At 40.5% G+C, this 26,065-nt stretch overlaps 1 protein-coding gene across 1 annotated transcript; it reads right to left on the reverse strand.

The window, feature by feature from the left end:
- Positions 1-14,399: 14,399 nt before the first annotated feature.
- On the reverse strand, positions 14,400-21,205 carry setmar (SET domain and mariner transposase fusion gene; the record flags this gene model as incomplete). The annotated part of the gene is made up of 3 exons (XM_079242850.1): positions 21,161-21,205; positions 19,482-19,697; positions 14,400-15,203 (listed from the first exon to the last, which is right to left on the reverse strand). The coding sequence occupies exons 2-3, from the start codon at positions 19,572-19,574 to the stop codon at positions 14,400-14,402; spliced, it is 897 nt and encodes a 298-aa protein (XP_079098976.1). The 5' UTR covers positions 19,575-19,697; positions 21,161-21,205.
- Between the last annotated feature and the right edge of the window lie 4,860 nt (positions 21,206-26,065).

The raw sequence follows: 26,065 nt of genomic DNA on the forward strand, positions 1-26,065 counted from the left end.
ATAATGGTATAATATGTCCAAACTTTTGACTGGTAGTGTACAAAAGTACACTACCAGTATATATACATACACACACACACACACACACACACACATATATATATATATATATATATATATATATATATATATATATATAGATAGATAGATAGATAGATAGATAGATAGATAGATAGATAGATAGATAAATATATATATATGTATATATATATATACTTATATATATATATATATATATACATACGTATATATATATATATATACTTGGATTAAGCGGCTCAGAAAATGAATGAATGTATATATATATATATATATATATATAAGAGGGCCCCAAGGGATGAAGCACAATGGAGCCTGGAGGAGATCAAAATTGAGGAAGAACTATCATGGAAGGAGAAACCCCTGCATGGGATCCACCACCAACAGATCGCTAAAGTGGCTGATATGTGAACAAGTCCTACCAATGGCTAGAGAGGGCTGGACTGAAGGACAGCACAGATATATCCATATTGATCATGGATAAGCAGCAGAAGAAAGACGTAGTGATCGATGTATCCATCCCCAATTCAATTCAACTTTATTTTTATAGCGCCACTTCACAGCAATGTTGTCACAGGGCACTTTACATACACGAATTAACATATACATAATTTCGAGCCAATTCATACATAGTCTATAATAGAAACCAACTTATTGCATCGAGTCATGACTTCGATCTAATCTCCCATCCTGAGCTGCACGCGGCGACAGTGGGAAGGAAAAAACTCCCCTTTAACCGGAAGAAAACCTCCGGCAGAACCCGGCTCAGGGAGGGCAGCCATCTGCCTTGACTGGTTGGGGTGGAGACGACAGGAAAGACAGATGAACATCTACAACTGCACTTATTCAGGAAGACCTGCGGTAAAAAAGGGGAAATAAGTTAGAGACGGAAATATTGGCAATGATGGAAATATCAGGAAAAAAGAGCATGAGCAACTGAAGAAGTACCAAGGCCTCAAGGAAGAACTGGAGAAGGCCTGGAGGGTGGAAACAACAGTGGTACCCAGAGTCATCGGAGCTCAGAATCAGGTGCACAGTGTCCTCCATGAATTGCAAGGCAGCATCATATGTTGTGGGCATTATGTCATGCATGTAATGTCACACACAGAGGTGTGCATTGAAAAGAAGGAGGCTCATGCTGAGCCTGAGACGCTACGTGTCAGCAGCTGTCAGAAACACTCATTTGACCACTAAAAGTCAGATTTATGGGTTGGAAATGCACCTTTTATCATCACTGTTTATATTATTCTGCAGCTGCATGGTCTATGCACACTGCTGTAGAAAAAAACTAATCTCTGGTTGTTCTGGTTTATTTACAGCTGACCCTTATAGACTGCACCCCCACAGACTATGTGACATATTTAGTTACTGGAACACGAAGAAAGGCTCATATTTACTGAAATATTCAGAAGAAATATGGGACACCAACTGCACAAACACCAGTCCGTATGAACTGAAACGTAATGTGTGTAAAAGCATGATAATCTGGAATTACCTCGAATTGCAATATAAATGAGACAGACTGGCACATGGACCAAAAAAAGAGCACTTTCATCCATAAAATGGAGCCAGTGGCATTAACCAAACCCACTGATTAGCTCTTAATTTGGTTACTTAGCTGCAGGATGGAGAGCGATAGTCAGAGGGGAGTAAATGGGAAAACACAAGTGGCCATTATCATGACAAGAAGCACTTCTTTTCCTTCTCTATTCCTCTTTTCACTGTGCACTGCAAGGCTTTGACATGTAAATGTCTGCATATTGCCATGTTGCAGAGTAAAAGAAAGGTTCATTTTGCTGCTCCGAATCCCTGCTGTTGATGTCGGTCCAGGGGAAAAACTAAATCTGAAAATGCTGCCGGACTCTTTGCTTTGTCTCCGTGCAACATCGCCGCTGGGTCCAAAACGTCAACGTCGGGAAAACGCAGCATTTCCAAGGCCAGCCGTCTTATTTCAAGGCTTTACTTAAGTTTGACATTATGTGAAGTTGAATACAGATCACTGACAGCACAGTTGTCATGGATACAGCGTACAAATGACAGCTTCCATGCAGGAATAAAGGATAGAAATATAAAACTGGACACAACTGCTGATATGTTTGGATGGGAGATCAGCTTTATTCCAGCGTCCTGTTGTAACCCGAACAGCCTCTCTTTCCACCCACAACACACACATGGGATGTGTGTTATACAAGATTGGATGGGTGTGAACACAGATTGATTTCCAGTGAGCTTGGCGGGAAGCAGACTGGAAACGCTGCTCGAAATGACCACATCTTTACGAATGGAGCTCTCAGACACAGTGGGATGTGGAAACACAGCGACCGCCAGTGTAGGAGCAGAAAATGTGAGCGGGTTAGCGTGAGTATTCTCGTGTGCAGACTTAGGCCTTCCCTTCGCAGCTCTGTGTGGGCACGATGGATGTCTGATGTGCAGATAGTCTGCTGTGTGGGCCAGGTCTGCAAAGCGAAGCCTCATCCATCAGAGATGTAAAAATATGTGCTGCTCAACCTGGACTTCATGTCACAGAGGAGTTCTGATCAGATCTGTTCTTGTTAATGGGGAGATGGAGGAACGTTGCTGGTGTAGATCTGGGACAGCAAACCACTGAAGACATGATGCCGCTGGGAGCCAGAACCATAGATAATGGCTTATTAGTGATTCCAAGGCAAATGTAGAAACAGAACTTTAACTTTGAGGCTTTCTCCAGTTTATGTTACGGACAGAAGTCACATCAGGAACTGCAGACACACCGGTCGCATTCAAGTTTAATCAAACTGTTAAACTGAATCCAATTATGTCTCGTTTACATTTAAAAGATGTAAAAAAGTGTAAATTTAATGACGATAAAGCTGTCTCGTTGATTCTCCAGGATCCTTGGAGGACTTTCCAAAGTTCTTTGGGTGTGTCTGTCTCTTGCTCCAGATGTTCCCATTTGATAATGTTGAGGTTCTGGTTCTGGGGAGGACCCGTCTTGCCGTTGGACCAGTAGAAGTCCTGGTTCTGGGGAGGATCCATATCTCCATCAAACCCATAGAAGTTCTGGTTCTGGGTAAGATCCATCCCTTCGCCACACCTGTCGAAGTCCCAGTTTTGGGAAGGATCCGTTCCTCTATTAGACACGTTTCTACAGATTTTGTGTCCAGTTTTTGTGTCATGTGACACATGACATGTACTCTGGCCTCTTTTTTTCTTCCATTCTTTCCCTAAGAACGGCTTGTTGGCAGAGGCCCGTTTCCATGGAGACCATTTCTGATGAGGCTTCGGCGAACAGAACAAGGATCAGCTGAAGATCCAGATGCATATTTGTCACCTGCAGCAGATCATCAGGCTTGTGCTAAGCCGGATATTTTCCTCACTGCTCACCGTACAAGATAAACCCCGTTTCCAGCCAACAGCTCCTCCTGTTTTCTGTCTGATAAAACTCGGAGATCTGTGGCGTTTCACAGACAGCACACTTAGAAACAAAGTGCCTGAATATCCAATTCAGTACAAACAGTTTCTTCAAAAGGTTTTTTGTTATTCCACACAACAGCCGTTCACCCTTTACCCTTTGAATGATTTTTAGATTGTCTCATGAAATTGATCAGGACTGGCGTGAAAATGGGTGAAAAATCATGTGATATCCAACAGACTGGAATAAAGTCTGGCTCTTCTGAAGCCAAATCTGCAGAAATGTTTGCAGAATCATCAGATATGAGAAGAGAAACATCCCTGCTGTCACTGTGATGTATGCATGCTGTGAGCGACATCACATCCATGCCGTGCAGACACCGCTGCATGCTACGTTCATCTACCCAGACCACACACCAGACGTCATGTTACTGCCAGCCACAAAACTTTGCATAAGAGAAGCAATGTTCTCTTTCTGACCTCATAAAACCACAGAGCAAGAACCAAGAGGAGCCGACAAACAGCTGAAACACCCAGGCGTCCCATTCATTCTGTAGACTTCATGGTAACATGCTAGCATGAAGTAGAGATCTACCTCACTAAAAATAAAAGACAATTACACTGGTTTAATGGCCTGCACATCCCCAGTGGAAATAGTCTGATTAGACCGGCTGCAGAGGATTCCCAATTAGGCCTTGTGGTTTTTTTTTTTTTTCCTTTTAACTTTGAAAACAAGTTTAGCTTTTTCTTCAGCAGCATTTTCATCCGCTTTATTACTCTGCTTCTCTCAAAACTTTGTTTTTATTCACATCCTCAAACGCTCTGTCTGCAGAGCAGAGGGCCACTTCACCAGGTCGCCGTGGTTACAGCATAATCAGCGTGCACATGCCAGGCGTCTGATGCGTTCAGACACCCGTGAAGGAGATTTTTGAACACCGTTGCTCTTCAGATGCTTTCCTGTTTAGATCCTCCAGCTGAAGGGAGAAACGGTCCAAGGAGGCAGTGGCCTTAAGTCGTTCTGTAACGTCTCCTCTAAGCTGCTTTAGCTGCAGGTAATCTGTCAGGATCAGGAAACTGGGAGGACTTTCACTCTGTCTGTCCATGTCCTGCAGTCACAATGCATTTGAGACAACATTTACTTATTAAACATAATCAATATGAATTACAAAGTGACGACTGATATGTTTATTTCTACTTGTTTTAGATCACAAAAGCAACTTAAATATTAAACTCTTGTTTTGATTCTGAACTTAATCAGATATTTCAATGATAAATAATCAGTTTTTTAGAAGCTGTGAAGATACAGTGGGCAGTATCTGGATCCTGATGCTGTAGGGAGATCAGGTCTGGTCTACTGTCTGGTGGCCTAAGTAGACTGGATCCTGATGTGCTGCTGAAACAGCGACAAGTCCGTGTCCATTATCTATCTATCTATCTATCTATCTATCTATCTATATATATATATATATATATATATATATATATATATATATATATATATATATATATATATATATATATATATATATATACATACATCTGTAGGTTGTTTTTTTTTTTTTTTGTTTGTTTGTTTTTTGTTTTTTAGTTTTTTTCCCCCTCTGTTTATCTCTTTAAATTTTCCTATGAGGTGTTTTCTCTTCTTTCTCTTTCTGTCTCTCTTCTGTCCTCTCCGGTCCGGTCCATTAGTACAAACTCTACAATGCAAACAATGACGCAAAATAAATATAGAAATAAAATAAAAATTCAGAAAGTGAAGGGGATCATTATATCTATAAAGCTTCCCTTGGCAAAGTAAATTTGCTCAGCAGAACACAGCATCCAGACATGCCTAAATGCTGGACAAGACCAAGAAAAAAACCCCCAAAAAAGTGGGGTGTGAGTTGTTGAGGTGTCTGAAAATTAACTAAATATAGCAACAGTCGCTACAGTGGTCTGAAAGATGTTTCTGTCAATCACACCTGAGGCGTGCATTTAGATGTCAGAGGTGGCCAGTGACACCCTAACCCACCCCCAGCTCCGCCCCTGCTTACAAGCACTTGGTGTTTCATGGATAAATCGATGCTTTTGGACTGAATGGATCAGATCTATGTCATTGGTAATAGATAGGTGATGAGTTTACATTGGGTTCAGCAACCTGAAGCTTGACAAGACACATCAGTAATCATATTTTCTGCTGTTGCTGCTGCATACTAACACATGTAGATGTTAGACGTGATCAGCCCTGACAGCAGCTGTGGAGGGAGACGCCTCTCGAGCTCCACAACTTCCTGTCAAGTCCTGCACAGGTGTCCTCGTCCAAATTTACCATCTGTGATGGGAGGAGTCAGCCTGAGAGGAAAAAAACACCCGTCATATTATCTGCTGTTTACTCTGAAATGAAGCTGCAGAACAGACAAGCAGCTGTACAGCTGTGACGTCAGAAAGAGAGAAAACATGGAGAGAAAGAAGCAAAGTGAGATTCGGTGCAGGGTGAGTCACTGTGAAACTCTGGGTTGGAAAGGCTTCGCTTTGATGGTGAAGGAAAGCCACAGGCTGTTTTCATCAGAGGAGATAAAATAACAGAGACAAGAGCAGAATTTAACATCCAGCTTTTAATGATTGTTCAGTCCTCTTGTGTAAATTCTTTAAAGCACCAGTTTGGTTTAGTCGATCACAGCAAAGCCAGAGAAAAGGTTGCAAACACAACTTTAAATGCCTTTGCCAGCTGAGACCCAGAAGATTGTCGTCATGCTTCTTTTTTTTCCCCTCTTGATTTGACTGCAGGTTTGAAGGCAAGGACATCTGCTCCCTCATCAGAGAGGTGGCCCAGATCTGAACAAATCAGCTGCCAGTTGTAATTTCTCCGCTGGTCATTCAGACAGAAATAGTCCAGAACCTTTATCAATGCTATGATTGGCTCTAAAATTAAAGCAACTTATCCTTTATCTTCCAAAAAAAAAAAAAAAAACCACTTAACAGCTCCTCAACAAGTATGATACATTAAAAAAAAACAATTTTGGAAGGGTTTTAACCCATAAAGACCCAAACCATTGAATAATTTATATTCAATGGAATATGAGGTCTTTATTTGTTTCTTTACCAAATAAAAAGGCATACATACATATACATACACATACACATACATATACATATATATATATATATATATATATATATATATATATATATATATATGTATATAAAAATATATATACATATATATATATATATATATATATATATGTATATATATATATATATATATATATATATATATATATATATATATATGTATATATATATACATATATATATATATATATGTATATATATATATAACAGACCAAATAAAAAAAAAAAAATATATATATATATATATATATATATGTATGTATATATATATATATATATATATATATATATATATATATATATATATATATATATATATATATATATATATATATATATATATATATATATATATATATGCAAGGGGTGGTAAATTTGAATGGAAAAAGACTGGGATTTTTTTTGCTTCACAATTTTAAAATGGATTTTTTTGTTAAAAAAATCTTTTCTTTTTTTTTTTTTTAAATAAATAAAATTAATCCATTAGTCATTTTTATTGTTTTTTTTTTTTTTTTGGAAAACTTTATTTATTCATTTCACAATAATAATAAACTTTGTAGGAAATTTACATGTTATAAAAAATAATAAAATAAAAATAAAATACCCCCCACCCACCCTTGGCTCTCAACAATAAAAAACAAAAAAAAAACAAAACAAAAGAAGAAAGAGGTAGACAGGAGTTTACACAGATACATACAAGGTAAAGGTTACAGATAAAAGGTATAGGTATAAACATTAAGTTATATAGTAAAATCAAACATTTTTACAAATTCAACAAAGGGTTTCCATGTATCAGAAAATTTCTGTTGTGATGGCAAAATTTTGTACCGAAGTTTTTCTAAGGGTAAAAAAGAAAGCACCTCCTTTAACCATTGTGAAAATGATGGAGCTTTGTCCGATTTATCTGATATTGTGGGGACAGTATACCGAAAATACCAATTCTAAAGTCTGGGGCTAGATCTTGTCCACCAATGCGTGATAATACCTGAAAGATGCTTCCCCAAAAAGTATCTAGACAGGGACAAGACCAAAGCATATGTCCTTCAGTGGCTGGGCTGTGACCACATCTTAGGCAGGCTGGATCTACTCCAGGAAAAAATTTTGCCAGTCTCTCTCTTGTATAATGAAGACGATGAAGTACTTTAAACTGTATTAAGCCATGACGGATGCATAATGAAGATGTATGAATTCGAGTCAGACAGGATTTCCACTCTTCATCGGACAGAACAACACTCATATCACTTTCCCAAGTACTTTTTGTTTTCTCCCAATATGTAGGTTTTAGATTTTGCATCAGTCTGTATATTATGGAGACACGCTTCTTGCCAAAAGGATCTAATTCCAAAATTTCATCAACCGGATTCTTAGATTGCAAATAAGGAAAAGAAGAAAACACTGATTTTCCAAAGCTACGTATTTGCAAATATCTAAACATGTGTGAGACAGGTATTTCGAACTCTTCCTGTAAGACATCAAAAATTTTTAACCCATCATCTGAAAAGAGCTGATAAAAGAACTTAAGGCCTTTATTATGCCAATTTTTAAATGTTTTATCCGATACTGATGGCAAAAAAAAGGAATTAGAAGATATGGGGAAAAATCTGCTCACTTGCCGAAGAGAGAAATGCTTTCTGAACTGCAGCCATATCCTAAGAGATGTCTTAACAACCGGATTTACAATTTGTTGTTTTTTCTGGTCATAAGGTAGGGATGCAGTTACCAAAGACATTGGGTTAGACTGTAACTCCATTCTGGCCCAAAGTTCGCCTTGATTGTGCTCATAGGCATTTTGCCAATGCAATAATTTTGTGATGTTTGCGGCCCAATAATAAAAAGTAAAATTGGGCAACCCTAATCCACCACCCTCCTTCGGCACCTCTAAATATGTCTTTTTCATCCTAGGGTTTGAATTATTCCAAATAAAGGTTGCGATAGCTGAATCCAGATTCTTAAAAACTGACTTTGTCAAAAAAACGGTGTGGGTCCTGGCCTCCCCCGCCTTTGGCGTTTCCTGTGACCGTGTCTCCGGTGATCATTTCAGGAGTGCTCTGGATGTGGACGGATCCCCCCCCCAGATATATTTCCTGAGATACAGAGACAGAAACCTGAAGGCAGTTTTATTTTGGTACAAAGGGTTAGGGGAAGGGTGGGGTTGTGTGTTTGGGTTTGTGTAATTGTGAAATTGTTTTTATGATGTACAGAACTTTGAAATTCATCTGTATGAAAAGTGCTATATATATAAAGTTTTGATTTGACTGATTTAAGTTATCAGCTTTTATGTGTAGTCCGTGGCAGTGCTCCACCCAGAGAACCCCTGTTGACCCGTAGCGAGGTGGCAGCCCAGGTGGAGGTGTTCTGGTCTTGGGGTTATGTGGATGTCACTTTCAAACGTTGCTGTGCGTCACTGATGTCTTATTCCATGCATCTTTTACGCCGTTATAGTTGTTAAGTCAGTTCATCCACTAGGGGGCAGGGCTGAGTAGTTCACTTCCGCCTGTTGACATCGGTTGGCAGCCATAATCCACCGCTGTAAAGTTGTTTACAACTCTTCAAAAACACCAGAAGAAGAAAAACATCTGCAATCACTCTGTCCCATGGTTTTCATGTTGTAGTTTTTGCTTCTTTTGTTGTTTTAATGTCTGTTTTTATTGTACGGTGTCCTTGAGTGACCTGAAAGGGGCTTTTAAATTAAATACATTATTATTATTATTATTATTATTATTATGACAAAGATTTCTCTTCAACTTTTTCTACTTCTTCAAGTGCTTTTTATTTGGTAGTTTCTGTGTTGTTTCTTCTTTCTGTCCCTCTTCTTCTTCTCTGGTTGTGCGTCTGTCATGGTTCTGTTCTGCCTCCATGACTCATGCCTTATTTTGGGCTTGTGCAGTTGTTATCTAATTACCTCAATCCACTTCACCTGTTCCACTCCTCTTTTAAGCATCTTGCAACCCTCTGTTCTCTGCCAGATTGTCTGCAAGCATTCTTTGTCTTCAGCTCTCAAGCCAGTTTTAGAATCTGCATTTTGGACCTGGACCGGACACTGTTCTCTGCCTCCCCCAATCTGACCAGCTCTAAACCTGGATCCAACCTGATCTCTGCCTCTGGCCCCCTTTGTATTGATCCTGACTGGCTCAGAACCAGTATCTGACCCTGACCCCTCTCTGCCTCTGGCTCCCTCCTAGAATGAGTTGACTAGCTCTGGACCCAGACTCATTGGTTCCGGGCAGTTCCACACCTAGTCACACTGACGTCCATTCTTCATTTGGTGGCTGTCCTGATATTGCCCCCTTCCCAGATATTCAACGTCATTTCCACTATTATATATATTTACTTTCCATCTGTTTATCACTGGCCTTTGGTTTGAGTCCAAACATTCATTCATATCTCACGGCGTCAGCTTCACAACTCAACACTGCTCTTGTGATTGCAGGTGGTGTTGCTCTGTTTTTTGTGTCAAGTGACAGATATCTACAATTTAAAAAAAAATGAACATAACCCACACAGAAAATGAGGTAAACTGTCCATCTGTCTGTATATCTGTCTTCTGCGTCCAGCATAAACGGACCTTAAATTTCAAGCTATGCAAAAAGGTAGGGCTGAAGACTCTCAAAGTTGTTATTTCAGGGTTTCCAGACTGCCACCCTGTATTTCACAGATTCTTACCTGGGGTGTACTATCTCAGGTAACTCACCTGAGGGGCCAGTATGAATAAGGTATAAAATATTTTCATGTTTATATCATAGAAATTTTCTATAAAACTGACTAGTATCATCTTCTGATTCTGTTTATCACTGAGGTAAACTTGGTAATTATTAGGGGTGGGAAAATCGAATCGAAAAATTGGAAATCGGGATTTTCTTACAATTTTAAAATAGATTTTTTTTTCAAATAAAATGAATGCACTATAGAATTTTTGTTATTTTTATTGTTTTTTTTCTTGAATTTTTTTACTTGTCTTCTTGGGCATTATAGCAGAAAAATGATGGTCTGGCTACTGTGTTGTTTGTTCCAAATTGAAATGAAGAAAAATGACAAGCAAAAAAAAGTTTTTTACATTTTTTTGTTTTTAATCTACAAAAATCAACAATATTTGAGAATTGTGAGAATCACAATTTAAATCAAATCGGCACAGAAAAAATTGGAATCAAATCGAATCGGGACAAAAGCATGTCATCAAACCCCTAGTAATTATGTGTTCATGTATATGTGAAATTAGTTTATTCCTCAGTGAGTGGCAGTGTGTTAGATGACTCCAACACCACTGAAGTAGCAAAACTGCTAATATACCATCCTCACTTATGTGTATACTAGAAACAGCCTTAAAATAGGGGTCCACTGAAGTGGACAAGAGGCTTCAAGGGGGTAAGTATTCCCTGGAATCTAAAGGTAAAATGTTTAAGCAATAAACAAGTTCGTCTAACTGCTGGAATAGAGCTGCTATCACATGTTTGTAGTAGTTGTATTAGTGTTTATTTTGCCGTTGAACAACTTGCATATAGAGTACGTCTTGTCCAGGCCTCTCTGTTATCATGTCTATAAAAACGTAAACATTTAAAAACCTAAATATTTACAATTGCTAGTCTTTAAACCCGATGAGTAATGGCAGCTTTAAGGCTAGCTGCTAGCTTCTTGCTAGCAGCTACCACTCACGCTCACACTCACTCCTATGGGCAATTTAGAGTAACCAGTTAACCTAACATGCATGTCTTTGGACGGGGAGGAAGCCGGAGTACCCAGAGAGAAGCCACACATGCACAGGGAGAACATGCAAACTCCACACAGAAAAGCCACTGTCCAAACCTTGCCCCAGCCAAGGATCAAACCAGCGACCTTCTTGCTGTGAGGTCACAGTGCTAACCATGCCACGGTGTAACCCACTTCAACACTTGGTATAGCTATATTTACTTATAGCTATATATACCATAAAGTTTGTTGCAAAGAACTGGGCTAAGTTCTCCAACTTTCCAACAAATACAGCTATACTAAGTGTTGAAGTTAGTATAGTTATATTTGTTGGAAAGTTGGAGAACTTAGCCCAGTTCTTTGCAACAAACTTTATGGTATCACTCTTTGTATTATAACATTGGTGATATTATGGGGTGGAAAGGGAGTAAACAACAAAAATGAAAAAGGCCTGTAGCACTTCATGGAAGGACCTGCGTCCAACTGGACGGTCCACCAGCACCTTCCTACGATGTCCTCTACTGTTTGATTTTGTGCTTGTGTTGTTCTTACTCATATGTAAGTCGCTTTGGATAAAAGCGTCTGCTAAATGACTGTAGAATAGAATAGAATAGAATAGCTTTTCCACTGTAGGTTAACTAACAGATTAGCATCTCTGCTGTTTTATACAGCAAGTAACAGTAAACGATTGAACCCAAACAGGAGGATAAAGTAGTTGCTGGTCTACCTGCCCTGTTTCTAACATAAACTTTACCTTTCTAACTTTACTGTTAGATGGAACGAATTTACCAGTAGCAGAAAACTGCAACCTCCATCTCAGTTCTCAAGTCCGTCTCCCTCATGAAATGCCCCCATCTGGTAAGGTTATTTTTTTCCGCATTTGGCTACACTATTTAAAGATGGCGATGCAACATGGCAGTCTTCTGTTGGGTGTGCCGCCACATATGTATGACTTATTCTTAACCACGAGTACGCTTCCATTTGGATGCGATTTTTGACAAAACTTCAAAATACGTATTTATGAAAGTGATACTCGATTTTTGCTAATAAAAATGAGTTACACACTGCACCTTTAATATTTATCCATTTTTCTAAACTTGAAATTCATGGAGAAAATAAAGTTTTAACAATATTTTTCCTTTTTCTACATTATTTCATTTATTCAATGCTTTCGTTATATAATTTACAATTATAAAAATACATACAAATACATTTTACTATATATGCATACATTTCTAAGCTAAGCAATTGATCATTTCTTGAATAAATTTTCTGTAGATATATGTAAATATAGTTTATTCTTTATTCTGTAAATTACATTTCTATATTTTATCTATATCAACATCATTTTTAATTATTTTCTTTCTTTCATCTGCATATTTGATCAACTTTACATAATTATTCCAGTTTGCAGACCACCAAGGATCAATCAAACCAACAAACATTTAATTCCAGGTGAGCTCACATGTATGAAGTCAGAACAAGTTATTCCTTTCTTTGCTTTCTTATGTACCCCTGCAGGGGTCCACGTACCCCCCCCCCCCCCATTTAAGAGCCCTGGCCGAGAGGATATAAAGCTGCCAAGGCTTAAAGAACCTGCATTTGGACTCTTATCATCTATTTGTTTAATATTAAATCAACAGCCTGATCAGAAAAAGAAGGATGGAGTTTGGTTAAGAGTCATATGAAAACATGTTTGATCAGACCCCAGCTGCAACTAAAGCTTCACCTTCAGAATCCAGACATGAAGACTTTCTGACTCTCAATCCAACCGCAACATAACGGAGCCGGCTCCGGCACAGGAAGCATCTTTCACGCTTTTTCCTTTTTTTTACGCGTCTTTGTGTACATGTCGGGGAGGGAGTTTGGTGGGGAAGTTCACCTCATGTGATTAACTGCAGGTTGCTAGGTGACAATCCTGGAGAGGAGTCATTCATTGGCGGCCCCGCTCTCCAACGGCCAGGATCTGAGATCAGCCTTCACGCACCTCCAAACCAACCGCCTCATGTACACTCGGACAGTTGCCATGGAGATTTCAGGGACATCTGACTATAAAAATGACGAGTCATGAATTTGAAGATGTCGTTTTTCTTCCCTTACTGACGGCACATGGCGACGTACCCCAGTCTGTACTTATTAGTCTCATTGATGCTCACCATTACAGCATCTTATCGCTGCACATTTCTACATCCTGACTGATTTTACTCTCCTTTTATTTGCTCCTACAGTGGTTTATATGGATCTTTGGTCAACTGTCATCTCTGTTGTTGTCAACTCCATCTTTGGGTTTATTTTTTAACTTCTACATGCGGTTTCCCACCAGCTGCTTCTTCCAGGGAGCGAGAGAATATAGGTCGATACAACAATCGCCTCTGCGCTGACACCAAAACCAAAGGACTTGACAGCAGCCTCCCATCAGCAGAAGGTTTCTATCTCCGCCCCTCTGATGTCCCCACCACCATTTAGTCCGTCAGCCCCGGTGTGACTGCAGCTCTGGTCCCATTTCTACATGAAACATGGTCTCCATCCTAATTAACCCAGATGCTGGATATTAATAAGATGAAAGGAGGTCTACGCTAGAAGTGGGGCAGATTGAAGAGATGGTCCTGATTTCAGAATGGTCACGCTAAAGTGGGACACGTTCCCTCCTCTCCTGACAGGGGAATAAAGTCAGTTCTATATAAACTACACCCCCTGGCCCTTTTTAATTGGTCCTACCTCTCTGGAGGTACAACTACCTTAAGAAGCTGAAAATATCAACAAGGAGGGGCTGCATCACACGACAACAACAAGGAAACCCTGACATGATGGAGATGTATGTGTAAAACTCAACATGTGAAATGTTTTCCTGAACTTTGGCTCATTCTGCAGCCACAGAAGCCAAAACAGATCCTAGAAGTTAAACTGGAACTCCTGGCAAGTTTGCTTCATCTGATAAATAAAACTTATTCCTGTTTGTGTTGCTTTTTGTTACAGAAAGTGGGAGTGGGAGTTGGGGGGGGGGGAGGGGGGTCTGGAGACACTCAGGGGGCCACACAGGACACAATGACGACTCATCCATTGTGTTCATCAGGACGTTATTCTAATGAGTGGATGAAAAACAGGCGTCAGTTTCAGACAAACTGGCAAAAATCTTTACTAGAACACCTTTAAGTTCACAAAGAAAGGACATTTCAGGTGAGAACAGACCGATCCAGTGGAAGGAAGCGTGTGCAGATGTCGGTGCCACAGTGGCAGGCTTTCCTCTGGAGAGCATCTGTCCTGCTGGTCGGTGCAGCGCCGTCGCTCTGCGTGGCGCCGCTCTCCGCAGGTCCTGCGTTTCCTCCCGAGTAGTCGAACATCAGCTCCTCCAGAGCGTCGATGTCCCGTCCAGCAAACAGCGCCAGGCGAGGAACCACAGAATGCACCCGCACCGGTATCATGAAGAGGTTGGGCAGGCAGGAGTGGTTGAGAAAGCGGCCTACGTTTCCCACGTGGGCGGGGTCCACGAATGTCTCTGTGACGGAGCCCGCCGCCGAGACGCAGCCCGTCCCCGTGTGCTCCCTCACTGCGATGATGTAATTATTTTCTTCCCATCCCTGGGCGAGCTGTCTGCGCCTGGCCTCCTCCAAACCGATTACTTCCCCCGCGTACTCGCACACGAACGTCCCACGTGGGATTTTCTCCAGCGTCCGAGCCCCCCAGCCCTTGTCCCTGGTGCGGAAGACCTCTAACCTGAGCTGCAGCCCCCTCTGCACCACCCGGTTAGAGCAGGCGTCGCTGCAGGCGCAGAGAGCGTTGCACTCCAACACAGGCGAGCTGTAACCAGACGGAATCCTGTCCAGGTTCAGCAGCGAGCCGTGGTACGCCTGGCCGTAGGTCTGGAGGCAGGAACAGGTGTCCATGCTGCAGGAGCGGGAGCGGCAGGAGCATCCAGGCAGGAGCACCTCACTGGGGTCCACGGTACATCCCGCTCCCTGAATGTTGTCTGGGGAATACTGAGAAATGAGAAGGAAACAAACTTCATTTTCAGAGTTAAGTCCAATAAAAACTTTGGATTTTAATTAAACCAACATGTTGGGAGAAAATGTATTTTCTGTTTGTAGAGTTAGTAAAAGATACGGAAGAGAAATAAAAACTGACCTTTAAAAATGTTAAGCAAGGCTCAAAGAAAACGGCAAAGAAAAAAACCCCATTTTTTTATATAAATATATATATATAAACAAGCAACAGCAGATGAATTAGTGGCAGGCGAGGGTGTCAGGACTGGGTATAAAAGAATCATCCCCCAAACGCTTTACCTTTCAAATGAAAAGTTGAGGCATTTGTGCCAAACTGAGTATAAAGAGGGGCGCGTCCTTTTTAATGACAGGTACGCGATATCAGTCGGCAAAGTGTAGCACAACCGCGTTCTTTTAGCCAGCTAATGAAATGAAATGAAATGAAAATACTTCATTAATCCCCACAGGGAAAATTTAATATTGTAGTATATAATAATAATTAATTTGAGGAGGTCTTGTTCCGGAGGCTGATGGCTGCTGGCAGGAATGATCTTCTGTATCTTTCAGTCTTACATCGGACCTGAAGAAGCCTCTCACTGAACACACTTTGTTGTTTCATCACTGTGTTGTGGAGAGGGTGTGAAGAATCCTCCATCATATTCATCAGCTTGTGCAGCATTCTTCTTTGGACAATCAGCTCCAGCGGCTCCAGAGTTACTCCAAGCACAGAACCAGCTTTCTGGATCAGTTTGTTGATTCTCTTCAAGTCTCTGGTTCTGATGCTACTACCCCAGCAGATGCTGCAAAGCTGACTGCACTCTCCACAACAGACTTATAATACAATATAATACAGCTCTCCTTAACTTTAGACCTGTTAGCTGGTTGGCTCAGATAGCTCTAAAAGCTCCCTTCACCACCAGGTTAGCTTGGTTAGCTCTAAGTTACAGGCAGCTCAGAGTTTAATGGGTGTCAATCATCCACCTCTACACTCAGCACCCCCTCTCAGCTCCACCTCTTCGCCGATGTTTGTATTTTTCAGGAGTGATGACATGCATGACGCTACCAAGCTGGCGACAGTGGGAACCGCCGGCTGAGCTTCAACCTGATGATGATGATGATGATGATGATGATGATGGTGTCTATATGTGAACAGGATGATGTAGATACAAGCGGTCATGGAAACAGGACATGTCGGGCTCCATTCATGGTTCAGAAACTTTTTTAGTGGCACTAAAACAAATGAAAACATTGAAAAGTTGTACATGTGTATTTAAACGTTTAGAAAAGGACAGATCAACTAATTACGACTAATTAACTAATGATCAAATTAACTAATCATTACTAATCATCGAATTAATTAATCGAATTAACTAATTTGACTAAGTTCACATGTAAAGTTTTGGAGGATTTTAGGAACTTTCTGTCATCATAAAAATGTGGGAAGTGTGTGTGAGACCTTCAGGTAGCCACGTGGTCTCAGGATTACCTGGAACCTGGATATATCTTCTGCCGGGCCGTGACGATATGCTTTTGTCCCAATTCCATTCAGATTTTTTGGGTGCCGATTAGATCTAAATAGTGATTTTCACAATTCTTCGATATTACTGATTTTTGTAGATTAAAAACAAAAAAATGTATAAACACTTTTGTTTTGCTCGTCATTTTTCTTGAACTGCAGCTTTTTCCCAATTTGAAAGTTTTTCTGGACAGGAAGCTCCTTAAAGCCTTCACCCAACATGAAGAACTGCATAAATGCATCAGAAAACACAGCATGCACATCTTGTTACATCATGAATTAAATGCTCCTGTAATATTTTAGTAATAAAAACCATTTTACTATCATAAACGAACCAACGATGTTCTGAATAAACTCAAGAGAAAGGAGTGGAAAATAGGGCAACTCTCCGGCTTCTAGAGATGGTTATTTTTTATATCCAGGCTGTAAGATCTGGATGTTGTAATGATTTACTGACATCTACTGGTAAAAAAAATCATTTAATAAAGTCTACAGCTGGATAGACAAACTGTAACATTTGGGGATAAATCAGATTTATTTTATATCCCAACTTTCTTTTATCAACACATTTCTGGCATATTTAAAGTGACTGTTGAAAGCAGATCACCAGCTTCAAACTGCCTGGCAGCTTTTTGTGGATGAATAATACTGATCTGTTGTTTTAACGTTTTTCTTCTGACACTGGATTAGATGTCACTATTATTTACGGAGGAATGTTCTTAGCGTCTCAGGGTGCCGTCGACACAATGGAGATCTAAAAACAACCTGAGCTGCTGGTAGTCCAGTATCATTTGTGGTTAAAGCTGCACAATGTTGGCAAAATGCTGACATTTTTGCTAATCCTGCCATTTACATTGTGATATGATAAAATACGGCAATACTGAAAGGATGCCTTAAATTATGTAGCAATCTGCCATCTTGTTTACTTTGAACTAGGTCTGGGCAATTAATCGGATTTTAATCTCAACTACGATCTGGGTTTTCAACGATCATAAAAATAAAAGGCTGTGATTATTTCTCTCTCTGCAGTTTCCTCTCCTGCTGTCTTCAGCTGCTAATCGAGCGTCTCTGGCGTTGCAGCGCTGTGCTGTAAACTCCTCCCACAGCCGCTTTGCTTTCATTCAGACACTGTTGCCAACTTGGAGACTTTCTCGCTAAATCTGGAGACTTTTTTTTGTTAAAAGCGACAAATCTAGCAGCTTTTACTGGAGTTATTAGAGACTTTTCTGGTGTTTTGGCGACTGACTTGAAGGCACATATTGTTCTGCAGTTACTGTAAGGAAGGAGCAGCGGGAGCCTCTCCCGTCCTAAAGCACTCCCAGGCGGCCAGTCTCAGTCGGCTCCGGCTGCAGGTCAATGTAGAATAACTGCAGTAGGTTGTGGAAGTTCACCTAAACATAGTTTATACCATTGATGTGGCAACTGGCTGCGTTATTTTCCTATACATAGTTCGGCCAGTTAAACACTGTAACATCCCTCCGTTACAGGGCGTTACCATAGCAACGCATTACTCAGCTGGTTCAGATCAGCCGTCTTTTAACAGGTGAATGAGAGAAACGCGCTGCAGCCTGACAGCGGTTGTTTGGCATAAAACGTACAGCCAGGCCAACGTAACATAGTTCCTATATAAGCAGTAAAAGCAGATTAAACAACTCAGAACCGTGAATTAGACGGTTATAATGCCCGACACGGAGTCTAGAACACCATGACGCGCAGAGTTGTTTATAAATACTGGATAATTGTGTTAAATAATTGAGATCTTAACTTCAGTCAAAATAATCCTGATTAACTGAGCAGCCCTACTGTGAACATGCACTCTAAACACTTCTTTTCCTGAATGTTACAACTGTAGTTTTTATCTGTTAGTCTTATTATCTTTTGTTGCTGCTTTTTGTCCAGAGTAAACGTTCCATTCGATTATGTGCAAACGTGAATTGTGTTTAACCATGAAGATTAGTTTACTTCCATTTTTAACAGCAAATCTGTGTTTCAGGTACCTTTGAAATGGATGAGAACATCAAGTTCATTTGCTTCCTTCACTACAGGACCTGCAGAGTGACTGCTGCACTTATGTATACTGCAATGATGACCCTCAAATGATATATTGTGAAACTATTTGGGATGCTGTGGTGTTTTGTATTATAACCATGATATTATTGCAAAGGGATCCTGATCTAATGCAGATGATTCATTACGCTTCATCTGGAGAAAAGCAGCCGGTGCCATTAAAACAATGCACAAAAACAATCTAATAGACCACAAAAACTCACTTACATTTTAACATAAGCTGTTAGAGAAACTTCTTTACATTCCAGCAGAACAGCTGAAATAATTCGAATAATAATAGATAAGCGCATTAATTTAGGTGTTTAAGACACACAGTCGCCCTAAAGGAGTGAATGGTGTGCAACAAGCATTGCTCAGCTGTCCTACAAGCTATACTTTCATACAGGTGATTTAGTAGCAGGTCAGAGTTGGTGATGATGATGAGGAACTTTGCTGCAGAGCACCATGTTCTGACATCGTTTCCTCATCCATCCAAATGCTCAGTTTCAGCCAGAGTAGCACCGCGACCATATAAGGCAGATGAATTCAGGCAGAAATATATTTTATATTTATATTTTTTATATATAATCAGTTTTACTTCAGATCAAAAAAGACGTCGCAGGCTTGTAAACTCCGCAGTCCAAGCTGCTAAATAGCGCAGTTTCCTGAACGACTTAGTTAACATACATGTTCATCAACTCAGATATGTTTACCTGGAATATAGGAAATGTCAGCTCTTTACATACAACAGGAACATCCTCTAAACCGCGGCTTAAATCCACACCATGATCGTCACACGTGTTCATGTTGTCAACATGTCAACAGACCCAGAAGAGGCAGCTTCCGGTGGTGAAACAGGCGACTACCGCCCCCTAGTGGCGCTTTGGACTCATTACACCGCTGCGCTCTGGTTGTTGAGAACATGGGACCTGAAAACGAGATGTTATAGTGGATAAAATACAGTAAATATTAAAATGAAATAAATTATAAGCAGCTGGTCATTGTGTTTATATATATCAAAATAATTTGTATGGAGACTGAACAGCTAAAAGAAACCTTTCAGTAGCCCCCCATTTACATCCTGATGTACTGAAAGAACTACCAATAACGACCAACCCCCCCACCCCCCCAAAAAAACATGCAATGTGGCTTTCTTCATGCCAACTGTATAAACATGAGTAAAAGGAACCAACAGGTTTCCAAGGCGCTTGGAAATTATCCATAGTAACACATAAAAATAATTTTTAAAAAAAAAAATTGCGTTATGAAAAGAAAGAAATTTCAAGCAATTTTCTGAAAATGCTGTTTTGCAGTTTCAATCAGACTTTAAACAGACATAAACTTCTGTCATCATCAAATCAAAATTTTTAAAGTACTTTTCATACAAAAGCAGCTCAAAGTGCTTCACAAACACAAATTATGACACACTCAAGTGAAAAACATCAGAGTTCAATAACGCAGAACTAATCATACTTTCTTACTGTAACAAAGATCAGGATTTATTTTACAATAGAGGGCAATAGTAGGAATCTCATGAGGAAATAAGGCAGGATGTTTCTTCCCAGTTCAGATCAGGAGACTTGGAAAGGGAAGGGAGGGAGGTCCAGCTTGAAGCCACGAGGTGTGTGTGTGTGTGTGTGTGAAGTAGGAGTTTCAGTAGCTGGAGATGATTGACCGCAGTTGTGGATAATCACTAATCAGAAGAGTTGCTGTCGAGAAGCCTGCATGGCAGGGGTGTGTGTGTCCGCAGCAGAGCCAGGTACGGGTGTAACAAAGGGAACTTCCCACCCCCACCCTTTTGCACAAAAACACTCCTATAATTTCCAGTTCCTCTCTTTAACTGGAACACCAATATAAAAACATAGCTGTTGGAACCGCTAAATTTCAGTATACGGAACAGAGTCCACGGGGCTCATAATGTAAAGGCAGGTCAGGCAAATAAGAAGGACCAAGACTTTGAAGACATTTAAACATTAAAAAAAAAGCTTCAAATCAATCGTGAACCGAACTGGGAGCCAATGCAACGACTTTAAACCCGGTGTGATGTGGTCCTCGTAGGAACTCTTCCCGCTTATCAGTATTATGCCTTGATGGTTAGTGAAGGGATGGGAATTTCCTCCTAAACCACGTAGAAGTTGTTCTGGACCACATCTGGCCCGCTGGTCGCCATGAGGAGAGACCTGTTTGATATCAATACTGCATGCAAAATACTCCAAAGTACTGGAGATGGTTTTATTTGCTGACTGCAAAGCAGTTGCTGCACGAAATGTGGATCCAAATATAAAGCAAATAGTCAACATAAACAGATACAATTAATATAAAGTAAAAACAACAACAATATCAGACAAATGATCGACTGTACAACGCAGGAATAAAAGTTAAACCAACGAACCCCGTAAAGCCTGTAATGATGAGAGCAAACATCGAGTTTCTTATTTGTCCCCTGGGTTGTTTGTTATTTATTCTACGTCAGCCGTAATCTGCCTGGTGGGACAAAGAGTTCCGGTGTGAGGGGTCACATTGCAGATCTGTTGTAAACTGGACGTTCAGTTTATGTCTATAAAGTTCAATCTGTTCAAGTCTAACTGGTGTGATTAAAGAACCCACGCAACAAACGCAACAACAAAACAAATGGAGGAAATTTTCAACATTTAGAAATGTTCTGTTGGATCCAAACATCCTGGATCCAACAGATCCATGTTAAGAAGATCTGTGGTTTTAAACCGTTTTGTTGAGAAAAAGATGAGACTTTAATATCTGTCCCCTTTGTTAAAAAAGAAACCTGTTTTCCTGATCACCCTTTCACCTCTTTCCAGGGTCCTTCGCATCCCAAAGTCCAGCAGGTGGCAGGCCTGCACTAAATACCTGGAAGAGCTGATTCCAGATCAGCCATCAAACTCATGACAGCATTCAGTTTGATGACAGGATTAATCAACCTAAACATAAACAAAATAATAACTGTGTTTATATCTGGTGTTTATTTAAATGTTTATGTGTTAAAAGTTATTTGCTTCTCTCCAAACTTAATTAAATGTAAAGTTGTGAAAATGTTCGTATTGTAAAGCATCAGAAACCATCTGCAGCCTGTTATGCTTTATCAGGGACATTTAACTATTATTTTTATTACTAATATAAGGGGCATTGACTAACAGTTTCTATTGTCTACATGTGTCACTCAGACGCTCACAGTCTATTTTCAGACCAGACGGATAAATTACTCTATAAAATATAACTAGTTGTTTTTTCTGAAAATAATTATGCAAAATTTGTTGATGATTTTGTTAACTTCTATATCTATAGAATATACAAGCTGAACTAAGGAGGAACAGGCGAAGCAAATGAGCAAATTAAGGCAAACAGAACGCAGAAGGAGAAAAACTAGTGAATAAAACAGGAAACCAGACAGCAATGAAACCCACAGGACAATGAAACAACTAAAGATCAGAACAGGTCCTTCCTGCATTTTCTCAGCCATGTTTGCCTTCCGAGTTTCTTCTTCACTACTTTGTATTTTCATCCTAACACGTTGTTTATATGCAGGGTGTGGCTATCAGGTATGCGCTGCTGGAGGGGGAGGAGGGGAGCCGGGAGAAGAAGCTATCAAAATATAAGAAATAAACAACTTCAATTCGGTCCAAACGTTTGGATTGGTCAGAGTTTTACAGATTTACAGTAAACTGAGGGGTCTAACTATATTTCTTTTTGTTCATGATTACAGAATGTATAGACTACTATCAGGACGAGGAACAACTTCACCCAGAGTAAAATGTCTCTGAGCAACATTACCTACCCCAGCTTTAAGAGAGCTGCAGACAACTTTCTGTCATATGAAAACAAAGAGCAATTGGAGCGTCGCCTGCCTGCCTTCTGCTCATTACTCTTTATTTGCAAAGTCGGCTGCATGTTAACACAGATCTACAGAGGCAAACAAGCTTCTCGCTTCTCCATCTTCCTTCATTAAAAACACTCCCACATGATCCATACACGTTGCATTTTTTTTTTTGCTTTCACCGCATGAGAGACAGCCCCCCCCCCCAGAAAAAAAAAAAAAAGGGAGCAGAGTCCCATAGACTCCCATGTTAAAAAGACCAACTTCACACCAGAAATAAACATGTTTACAACCTGGTACAAAAAAAACCTTCTCAGTTTACTTGGTCAGATTTGCCTTCACCACAAACTGTAGGGGGGGAGTGAACATTTTATAAGTCATCTAAAATTTATATGTATAATTTAATAAATAATTAGGGGTGTTTTTTTGATTGACAGGTATCCAAAATACGGCGGCAAAAAGGCAGAATGTGGCGCTACTTCTAGTCTGCTTCTTGTCTTTTATTCCACTTACCTAGCTGGTTAGCTCCCTTTAACTCCGGGTTACTTCAGTTAGCTGTAAACTAGATGTCAATCATCCGCCCCCTCGCTCACAACCCCCCTCCCAGCTCCATTTCTTTGCCCATTTTTGTTTTTTCCAGGAGAGATGACACATGTGACGCTGCTGAGATGACGATGGTGGGAACTGCCTACTCAGCTATAATTCAGCTCTTCAGAAACCTACGGGTGATGTCACGGAGGCTCCACCCATCTTTGATATACAGCCTAAGGCAGGGACGGGCAACTCTGGTCCTCAAGGGCCACAGCCCTGCAAGTGTTGGGAGTTTTCCTGCTGCAACACACCTGACTCAAATCAGTAGCTAATCAGCAGAGAGTTTGATGTCAATCAGAGAAACTCCCAACACTTGCAGGACTGTGGCCTTCGAGGACCGGAGTTGCCCACCCCTGGTCCAAGGTTTACCCTGATGGGTTTCTTGGGGCCAACTTAGCCACATGGGATCCCTATACCCACTTAGGCTACCAACATCCCTAACGGGGCCCATACAGCACACATTGGATTCACATATGGGGTCCATGTAATTGAAACCATTTGGGACCAGTTCAAGCCCACTCAGTACCCATATAACCCAGATTTAACCCTTATGGGCCCAACATAGACATGCTGGCTGGGATCCAGTATTTTTATAAGGTTGCACTTTTTCCCTGAAAAAAAGAAGCTATTCTCCATATTTGTTCTTTATTTCCACAAAATTCTGTAAAGTTGCCAACTTTTTCACCGAATGTGACGGATAAGAGACTTCAGCTCCTAAACACTGATAACGGAGTATTTTTTAAAAAAATGATAAATCACTTAATTGCTAATAGCAACACATGAAAATGACTGGAAAAAGATAAACTATCAGTAAATGTCTATACATGATGAAGTAATAATATGAAATAATTAAGACAAAAGGCGTCTGGTTGCTCAGGAAGTTACTGAAGATGCAACGGCACATGTTCTGTTGTATACACTTTTCATGTCCAGCAGTTTCCTCTAATGTTTAAAGGTGTTTCTGCAGGATGACATGATGCAGTCAGACATTGTGATTGTTGCTTTGCTGGCTGACAACCGGGTAAAACTGTTCCCCTTGATGGAGATGAGGCATGTTGCTGGGGGTCCTCAGTGGGCTCACTTGTCAGGGATCCTTTAGACTTTAATAAGAACACACATATGAGCTGAACTGCGAGGCTTGAGTACAAGCGGTTGGAGAGTTAATGAACCAAAGGCGTGCCAGAGCATGTTCTCCAGAGAGATTAACAACAGCGTCTGGTCCTCCTTCTCATACTGTGCTGATTGACTTGGCTTTAAATTGGCTGCGATGCTCCTCCCGGCTTGTGAGGAAAGCTGTGTCGGGTTCTGATGATGGAGAACAAAGAAAGTTTCAAAGGTTTTCCTCATCTGTTTTGTCAGCTCGAATGTGTGCGGTTGTGATGCGTTGACCTCAGAGGTTTCACAGGGAGGCGGCTTCAGCGTTCAGCTCCACCGGCCTCCTCAGAGGTCCATCAAATGCAGGGAAATAACAAGGAAGAAGACTTTCTTATTACTGCTGGAGATGGCAGAGCTAGTTATTGTATTCAGCTTACATTCAAGCACCAAGCAGCAGCTACATCATAAGACTTATCGCCATATCTTTAATGCTTATACTAACCAGCCAATCACATGGCAGCATGCAGAAATAGTGAAGACAATTTGCTGAAGTTCAAACTGAGCATCAGAATGAGGAAGGTAAAGTTGTTGATCTGAGTATTTACTGACATGTTTTACAGAAAAGGTCTGAAGAAGAGAAAAGATCCATCGAGAAGCAGTTGTCTGGACCAGAACGCAGCAGAAAAACCACACCAGGTGTCACTCCTGTCAGTAAGAACAGGAAACCGAGGCTACAATTCACACAGACTCACCAGAACTGAATGAGAGAAGATGGAAAAACATTGCTGGTCTCCATTTCAGCACCACATTCACATGGTAGGATCAGAATCTGCTGGAAACATTATGAAAACATGGATCCATTCTGATTGGATCAATGGGATCCTTGATCCAACCCAGAAGACTCTAAAGCCAGCATTATTGGCTGACGTTTGATGCTGTAACAGAACGCATTGAGGTGGTCCCAACATGGAGCCTTGTGGGACTCCCACAGAGCAGCTTTGGGAGAAACGGGAGATTCTCATCATGGATGTGCAGCAACTGTGATGCTTCATGTCGAAATGGAGCAAAATGCAAGTGTTGCTGGTGACTGATCAGGTATTAATAAGGTTGTAGAGCTTGTTTGTGATGCCATGAAATGTTTAGACCCATAATTTCCCCTTCTCACTGAACACCAGATGTCCACAGATGTTTTTATGGCAAAATCAGGTCAGCCTGTTGGAGCCTGCTTCACCAAAAACACAACATAGAGATTTAAAGCTGCACAAACATCTGAAAGACCTTAAGTGAAGAAATTTAAACAAAACATTTTAACTTCTGGTGAAGGAGTCACTGAAACAGCCTGAAGATGGCATCTTTTCTCCGTTCTGAAAGAGGTGTTTTTCTACTTTCATTTCCAGACCAGACTGCGCTGTGGTTGTCACCTTCATCTCAGGTTCCTGGCTCGAGGCTGGGCTGTGGGCTGTTTGTATGCTGAAACACGCATTCACACCTTCATCACATTCTGCTTTGACTACTGCAACAGCTTCCTCTATCCACCTTATTCCTGGTGGTGCTACTGTTGCCCCCCTGTAAAGAGGAATAATGAAAAACAGACACGATGGACGAACAGGAGCAACCCATTTCCCCCCCATCTCAGACATCATCTATTGAGACACAATCAGCAGGTAAAACTCTCAAAACACAAGACTTTCAAGGGAACACTCTATGAAATCAATGTTCAATATAAACAATAAAACAATATTCAAGTCATGGCATTTTTAATGTGTTATGCTAAAGCACCCT

The sequence above is a fragment of the Telmatherina bonti genome (assembly GCF_933228915.1).
Source record: "Telmatherina bonti genome assembly, chromosome: 6".
NCBI classification, from domain to species: domain Eukaryota; kingdom Metazoa; phylum Chordata; class Actinopteri; order Atheriniformes; family Telmatherinidae; genus Telmatherina; species Telmatherina bonti.